The sequence below is a fragment of the Vigna unguiculata genome, chromosome 9, assembly GCF_004118075.2.
Source record: "Vigna unguiculata cultivar IT97K-499-35 chromosome 9, ASM411807v1, whole genome shotgun sequence".
In the NCBI taxonomy this organism is placed as follows: Eukaryota; Viridiplantae; Streptophyta; class Magnoliopsida; order Fabales; family Fabaceae; genus Vigna; species Vigna unguiculata.
In genome coordinates this window covers 30,126,859-30,135,667 of record NC_040287.1, presented here as the reverse complement: position 1 = coordinate 30,135,667, position 8,809 = coordinate 30,126,859, and the positions used below count along the sequence as shown (strand labels likewise).

Sequence of the window (8,809 nt, the reverse complement as noted above, 5' to 3'; positions counted from 1 at the left end):
TAATAATAATATAATTAATAATAACAATATTAAAAAATAATATTTGGATATGAATTTGTTTGATTTAAATTATAAAATTGCCATAATATTTTATTAGGTATATGTAATAAAATAATATTACATATGATAAAAATTTACGATTAAATTATATATTATTTTAAAATAAAATATATACATTTTAGAAATGTGTATACTTTTTAGTTTAAATTGACACAATATATATTATTGTTAAAGTAAAATACATATATATCGTGTAATATTATTCCGTAAAAGATAGATATACACGTAGATATGTACAACTTAAAACACATAGAAATACTGAACAAATATTGATCATGTGGAATTAGAGAAAAATCAAGTTAAGCTTAATTTTTTTTAAACAAATATAACATGCATATAAGAATAAAATGCAGCATATTCCAAAATGTAATTCCTATTAGAAAAAAAGGAAAAAGTTAGAAGAACATGGATTTGAGGTTAAAATTTTTAAACAAAAATATATACACATATATTGTTATCAATGTAAACATTGATAATATGATCACTAATCATTGATAGTTACATTTGTTGTTTTTTTAATTATGCATTTGGGCATGAATTTATTTGCATTATGTATGTATGTATATTTTGTTGGATTGAGTTTCCAATTATGTAATTAAAAAGTTCGATACACTCAAATTGTTATTTCACTATTTAATTTAATGGAGAGAGATATTTTATGTCAGAAAGGTTTATTTTCACAATCCTTATAAGAGTAAAGAGAGATAATTTGTTGACATAACTTCAAGTGAAATTGTGATTCCTGCTCTATTCATACTTGGTTTGGACTAAAATTTTGACGGTATCTTCATTCTGACCATTAGAATAGTCAATTAGAAGTATGAGATTAGAGAATTCAATCTCACACAGTTGTTTATTGTAAGTTTTTTCTTTGTTTTGATTTTCATATTTGAAAAAGCATTATTGATTTGATATATGTAATATATTGACTTTGTTTGTATTTTCGATTCAAGTCTCTTGTGTCCATATTTAAATTTAATGGTATTTCATTGATTAAGTGGTTTGTGCTGGTGAACTTTTACTTCTCACATTAAAAGGATTTTTTCACTTTAAAAACATTGAATTCTCTTTTATGACTATTGTCGTTATTATGTTGTTATTTCTCATAATTTTTTTAAATTTCAAAGTTTTATTATCATGCATATTTAGTATATTTTTATTCTTATTATTGTTTTCTCATTTTATATATATTTATTTATTTCAAAGACTCAACACTTTGATAACTGATATGTGATACTAGGAAATGATATATATAATAACAATATAACTGAAAAATAATAACAAATTATTATACCAACCGAAATTAATTATTTTTTCAGTGACTTTTGAAAATTTTAAACGATTTCTACAAAATTATGAAATTATTTTAACTTTTATTGATCCATATAGTGTTTTCAGATTTTATTTTAGCATATAAATTTACTAAAATTCAAACTAAAAAAACAATTATATTATATATAAGAGGTCGGTAACGTTACACTTCCACTTAAATCGCTACAGCGGCATCGAAGTCAGGCGCAGGAGGGAATGCGAAGGGTTTATATGAGTTTAAGAATTTGAAATTCTGTGGAATTCGTAGAGTCCACATCCTCATGTCTTTGAAGCCAAAAGGGACAGAAAGGAAGCAAGAAATGGAAGAAGAGATAACGGTTAATGGAAAAACTTCAGTCGTTATATGGCTAAAAGACACCCCGCCCAGAGTCTGTTCGAAAAAAGAGGACATCAAAAGTTTCGACGAAACTGAGGATTGTTTCGTGTTAGATTTCGACCCACATGACAAGTTCGACTTCTCCGAGTTTTCCTTGGACCACAAAAATAGCCACCAAGGTGATGCCTCTAAAGATTTCTACATTGTTGGTGAAAACGGCAAGGTAACATTTACAAAACCCTAATCTTATATATTATAGTTACTAACAGATCTAAAGCCCTAATCTAAAACCCTAAGTGGAAATAATTAGAAATTATTTGGGTTATCGAAAAGTTTGAGAATATTGTGCTGCTTGAGAGAAGATGTTTTTCGTCGACGTTTATTATTCAAAAGTTATCTGTTTTTTTTTTTTTTTAAATTTATAGGTAGCTTGCAGGGATTACCCGCATCCAAGAGATCTGTGTTGTAAATTTCCGTTTACTACAACACCTCACGAGAGCTATTGTGAACTGGTAATTATTAATTAATTTGTGATTCCTTAATTGGTTTTGGAGCAGCAACTTGTTCTGAAATATCTGTGTGATGATTTGTGCAGTGTTACTGTCGTGTATGTGGCATACGTGCTCCTTGTCAGGATTGGACCCAATTTACGTCCCCACACTGTGATAAAGTTTATGAGAGGGATTATAAAGCAGAGATTATTGAATGGATATCTGAACATGATGGACATGAAGTAATTCGTAGAATATAAACTCAAGTTTCTGTTTTAGGATGTAGGATGATGTGCCTTCACTGTATTTGTTGGGAAGGAGGTACATTTTCATCTTTAAATTTTGCTTTTCTGTGGTGTCCTCAATCACGCTATGTAATTCTGCAGATTTCGCTTCCCTTTAGCTTCATGTTTTTATGAATAGCTTATTCAGAAAGAATGTTTGAAAATAGGACAAATTTATTTAACATTTGACAATTTTTATAGAAAAAATAGTCTACCAATTGGAGGTGATCCACGCTAGAGTTCCCTCGCGCAAATGAGAAGATTAGGAAGGAAAGTTGTGTCCCACAACTTAAATTACTCGTTTCTTCTTCTGATGTTAATGTATTACATGACTCAACCAAAAAAAACATGACTTTGAAATCGATTTTGAGAGATAATCGATTATCTGATTCTTTATATCGATTATGTTATATATATATATATATATATATATATAATCACTGATTGTCGATTTCTTCATATTTAAAAAAGTAAATGCTCGGTTTTATATATATAACATAATAATTAATATGAATAATCAATTAATACAATGTAATAAAGTAATATATAATATAATTATAATAGTTATTGTTTTTATAATAATATAAATAATAATAGTAATAGTTATCATAATGAAGAATTTGCATTATCTCAATATATTTATAATTGCATACACATGTCTCATGCATCATTAATATATAGTCAATATTAAAATAGTTTTCATTTCTTTATCTTCTTAATAGAAAGAAAATATATCGAAAATAAGAGAATGATATATTAATATGATGATAATAGTATATATATATATATATATATATATATATATATATATATATATATATATATATATATATATATATATATATATATATATATATATATATAAAATGCAGCAATACATAATTTTTATTACAACTAATATTAACTCCTATAAATAAATATGGTAAAGAGTAATGTTAACTATTATTGATTGACAATAACAATAATTCACAATATTAAAAGGTATATTAGATGATGCATAAATTTAGAGATTTTGTTTCTAATTCTCCCTCCAAACTTATGGGATGAGAGAGTGACTCTAAATCTGTACTTATGGGATGAGAGAGTGACTCTAAATCTGTCTCTCAATCGATTGATTAGTGTATGAGTTAATACCTTATTAAGACAATCAACAAAAGAAAAACAAATTACATAGCTCAAAATGAAAAAAACATGACTTTGAAATTGATTATAAAGAGAATTGATTCTCTTATATAAATAATTCTCTTATTCTTTATATCGATTATCAATTAAGTAATTATATATATATATATATATATATATATATATATATATATATATATATATTACAGGAATCTTTATCCTTACAAGAATATGAATACAACTTTGTGAATTTATTTCAATTATATTCATAAAATTATGTGTACAACATTTTGTGAAAATTTATAAAGAGATCAGGAGCATTTTGGTAAGTAATGCTATTTGACTATTTTGGATATATAGTAGAAAAACTATGTATATATTTTTTTAGAAAGGTAAGAGCATATCAAGTGCTCAACATATCTATATATTCATTTATCGATAAAAGAATGTCACTTCGAGTTGAACTAAAATTTTGTTAGTTTAATTTGATTTATTTTTTGAAAATTTAGGCTTAAATACTTTTTTGGTCTTCATTTGTTGTGAATGATCCTCATTTTGACAGAATGTTTAAAATGGTCCTCATTTTTACCGAATGTTTAAAATGGTTCTCATTTTTACCGAATGTTTAAAATGGTCCTCATTTTCGCAATTCGTAGTTTAAATCATTAACGGAGTATTGTACAGGTGACACGGTTTGTATTAGGATGTGTTACGTGCACTGTACATATGGCTAATTAACGTTAATTTTTCAATTTAGGGGAATTTTGCAATTAGGGAAATTTCTTCATCTTCGTCTTTTTTGAGCTCGAATTTGCAGAGAAAGCCACTAATACTTGCCATTTTATCATTGGATTGCAGTGACGCTCTTCATTTCAATTTTCCAGTTAATCATCATCAACGAGGTAAGTGAGTTTAGGGTTTCATACCAATCTCCTTCAGGAGATCCATCTACAAAGAAATATATCAATCCATCATCTTTCCAGTCAATGCTAAAGTCTTACTACCCTGACGTTCATCCACCACATAAGAGGATCTTACCAGGAAGACCTAAGAAAAAAAGAAGGTTGGAAGAATGGGAGTTGAGAAAGGATAACACACAAATCAGCAAAGGAGGTCATAGAAAAAAATGTAGCATATGCCGTCAGATTGAACATAACAGGAACAATTACCCAGATAAGCTTGTGGATGAGCAGACTGCAACACCTGCTGAGACTGCACCAGATGCTCAAACGGCTGAGAATGCACCAACTGCTGAGAATGCACCAAATGCTGAAACTGCTGAAAATGCACCAACTGCTGAAACTCAAACAACTTAACCACCAAGGAATGAAGTGAAGAGTCAAGCTGCACCACTACCAACACCAGAAGAACCATCTCAGCAGTATAGGATTAAATTACATATTAGGAGGAGGCCATGATAGCAGCTACAAACGTCTTAGTTATTTTTTGGAATTTCTGATGTAGAATTCATTATTGATGTACTGCATTTTGACTTTCCTTAAACTTTATTCAATTTCACTTTTGTCAAACATTGATGTAGTGCATTTTGATGAGGATGAATTAATGTTATGAATTTAACTTCTTCCAGACTTAGATCAATTTAATTTTTCCCAAGCTTAGATCAATATCACTTACTTCAATGCTCAGATTAAGATGTCATTTTGAACATGTTGGGACTAATATCAACATAATCAAACTAATTCATTTCTTCATTTAACAATAGTACAAAAGAGATTGGACTTTAAAAGATTACACAATAATACAATAACAACACAAGTGAACCCTATTACTAATTGTAACCTCTTCTCAACAACCTTCAATGACTTCTCCAAATCATTAATCTGCCTTCATTTATGTCTTCATGATGACATCCTTTTCGTTAACACCACCACTTGAAAAAAGTTGCAGCCCATAATATTGGAACCACCACTCTGTAAATCAATAAACCAAAAATTAAAACCAATTTATTATTAACACGAAAATAAAAAACAGATTGTACCCAAAATTTTCTACCAATATTCTTTGGAGTTCTTGCCATCCTCAAAGCTGTCATCTCTCCGCAGCTACAAATCAGGGTTAATCCATTTCTCGTTGAACCACCAACAGTGTACGAAGTGATACAACATGGTTGCCTCCAGTGATTACAACCAGAGGTAAAGGAAGAAGATTGAGACCGTAACATACCTATATAATGGGATTGCAGGAAGAAGAAGATTGCAGCAACACCAATTGGTAATGGAGGAACAAGATTGCCAAAACTCACCAACTGTCCAAACATTCCTTACCAAAACCCTAACTCACTTATTTATCCCCAAATATCTAATTACCACACATGTACAGTCCGCGTAACACACCCTAATACAAACTGTGCCATCTGTACAATGCTCCGTTAATGATTTAAATGACGTTATAGAAAAGGACCAAATAAAACACGAATTGCGAAAATGATGACCATTTTAAACATTCTGTAAAAATGATCAACATTTTAAACATTCTGTCAAAATGAGGACCATCCGCAACAAACACTACAAAAATGAGGACCAAAAAAGTATTTCAGCCGAAAATTTATAACCAAACATCTTCATAGATCGGTGTGAATTAAATGAATTAACTCGCTCACAATATTTTGATCTTCTAATTTATTTTTTTATATTTATTATAGTACAAATTATATTATCTATTACATCCGATCAAACTTTCAATAATTTCTTTTATTTGAAATTTCAACTTTTCCAAATAATTTTTTTTATCGGGGAATTATATAATCTTCCCTTTTAATTTCAATACGATGACTTGGATATGAAATTCTAAATTTCCAAATAAAGCTCTAAAAGACCTGATTTTACGTACGAAGTTTAAAGTCTAAATAAAATCATGATTTTATCATAGGAAGCTTATATACCGCAAATAAATACTATAATTTTATTAAATCCAAATTTCAAACCTAATAACAGGTAGCGAAAAATGCTAATCTATAATAACAAGACGTGAAACTAAAATTAATTAACTATCAATAATTTTAAAAAATGTATTATTTTTATTATTATTATTATTATTTTCACTGACTTTTGAAATTTTTAAACGCTTTCTATAAAGTTCTGAAATTAATTTAAATTTTTTAGATCCATAAATTTTCTTTTATTTTGGCATATAAATTTACTAAAATTCAAACTAAAAAAAATAAATATTAATAACATAGTGGAAAGTTGAACCCCCTGACCCCTCCCGACTTTACCGTCAGCATATAACTCCTGTTGCAGTTAAATTGCTACGGTAGCATCGAAGTGAGGCACATGAGGAATGCGAAGAGCTTCAGAAAAATTGATATTTATTGCTTAAGCTATTAGCTGTGGAATTCGTAGAGTCCACATTCTCATTTCTTTGAAGCAAAAAGAAATGGAAGAGATAACGGTGAATGGAAAAAGTTCAGTAAAGGAAGAGACCCCAACCATAATACTAGTCTGTTCGAGAAAAGAGGACATGAGACGTTTCGAGGAAACTGAGGATTGTTTCATCTTAGATTTCGACCCATATGACTTGTTCGACTTCTCCATGCTCTCCTTGGACCACAAAAATAACCACCAAGGTGATGCCTCTAAAGATGTCTACATTGTTGGTGAAAACGGTAAGGTAAATATCTACAAAAACCTCCCACAACTGTTGTCGCTGCATGGCTTGAAGGGTATGTTTTGGTTTTGGAGGTGAAGTAAAATGTCGCAAGAAGTTTTCATTTCTGAATCAAACTTTTGAAAATGTTGTGCTGCTTGAGTGAAGATGTTTGTTGTCGAAGTGTGTTGTTCAAAAGTTCTTTGTTTTTTTTACAAATTTATAGGTAGCTTGCAGGGATTACCCGCATCCAAGAGATCTGTGTTTTAAATTTCCGTTTACTACAACACCTCACAAGAGCTATTGTGAACTGGTAATTATTAATTAATTTGTGATTCCTTAATTGGTTCTGGAGCAGCAACTTGTTCTGAAATATCCGTGTGATGATATGTGCAGTGTTACTGTCGTGTATGTGACATACGTGCTCCTTGTAAGCATTGGACCCGATTTACGTCCCCACACTGTGATGAAGTTTATAGGCGGATCTTTAATTCTTTGGATTGAGAGGAACACGAAGAAATCTGTAGAGTATAAACTGAATTTTTTGTTTTAAGTTGTATGATGATGTGCCTCGGGGAATTCAGCTTCAAACTTTGCTTTTCTGTGTGTCCACAATCATACTATGCTATTCTGCAGATTTCATTTTTTTATTTTATTTTTAGGTTGTTTTAATCATGAATTCATAAAATAGGAACTGTTTTGAATTTTTTTTTTTTAAATTTGGGTTAAGCTGTTATGGGAAGGACGATATTAAAGGTGAAGTTATCCTTCCTCCAATCAGTTTCTTTTTTTTTTTTAAAGTAACATCGTCAGATTACGGTTTCTTTACATATAAGAGTGAAATCGTCATCTTATATAAATCATTTTAGTTTTCTTTTTCTGAACATTATTGTAGTTTTATTTTATTTTTTCAAAATTTTCACTTTTCAATTTTTTGGTTTGAATCTCTACAGTGGGGATCAACGCTTTGTTCTCCATCACGCCCTTAAGCTTTCTCCTTAGCCATCGTCCAGTACAAGCTTCGTCACTACTTTCGTTGCCGCCTTCACCTGCGCCAAGCCCTGCTGCTCCACCACAAACCCCGCCACCTTCGATGACCCCAGACTCAAGTTCCTGTCATCGGCCGACACTTCCACCTTGCTCTGCCCGAAGTGTCACGATATCTTCCCACTCCGGCCAAAAAGTAAAGTCGTCGTCTGGGAGGAAAAGAAACCAATCTTGTCCTAATGATTTTGTTTTTAAAAAGAAAAAATATATGAAATCGATTGGATGGAGGTCGACTTTGCCTCTAATGATGACTTATCTGTTTTACAAAAATAAATTAGACGGACTCTATTTTACAAATTGAAGTTAAAATCGACTCCAAATAAAAAAAAAATCGCAGATTTCGCATCCCTTCAAGTTCATGCTTTTATGAATAGCTATTACAGTTAGAAAAATATCTTTTTTTGTTACAACTGTTTGTTAGTTGTTTCTTTTTAATTTTCCTTGTAACCATAGTATAATAAGCTTCGTTCTGCCTTGTACAGTACGTTGATCAATAAGGAATTATGCAGGTTTTATTTCTTTCTGTATCATAACACTTATATGGTATCAGA

The 8,809-nt window shown here is 30.1% G+C and overlaps 2 protein-coding genes across 2 annotated transcripts; both read left to right on the top strand.

Annotated features, from left to right (window-relative positions):
* The first annotated feature begins 1,594 nt into the window (after window positions 1-1,594).
* Window positions 1,595-6,952, top strand: LOC114163648. Its single transcript, XM_028047947.1, has 6 exons — window positions 1,595-1,931; window positions 2,134-2,220; window positions 2,304-2,441; window positions 4,423-4,507; window positions 4,779-4,891; window positions 6,866-6,952. The coding sequence occupies exons 1-6, from the start codon at window positions 1,653-1,655 to the stop codon at window positions 6,950-6,952; spliced, it is 789 nt and encodes a 262-aa protein (XP_027903748.1). The 5' UTR covers window positions 1,595-1,652.
* Window positions 6,953-7,001: 49 nt separating this feature from the next.
* On the top strand, window positions 7,002-7,715 carry LOC114163646. The gene is made up of 3 exons (XM_028047946.1): window positions 7,002-7,235; window positions 7,438-7,524; window positions 7,608-7,715. The coding sequence occupies exons 1-3, from the start codon at window positions 7,002-7,004 to the stop codon at window positions 7,713-7,715; spliced, it is 429 nt and encodes a 142-aa protein (XP_027903747.1).
* The last annotated feature ends 1,094 nt before the right edge of the window (window positions 7,716-8,809 follow it).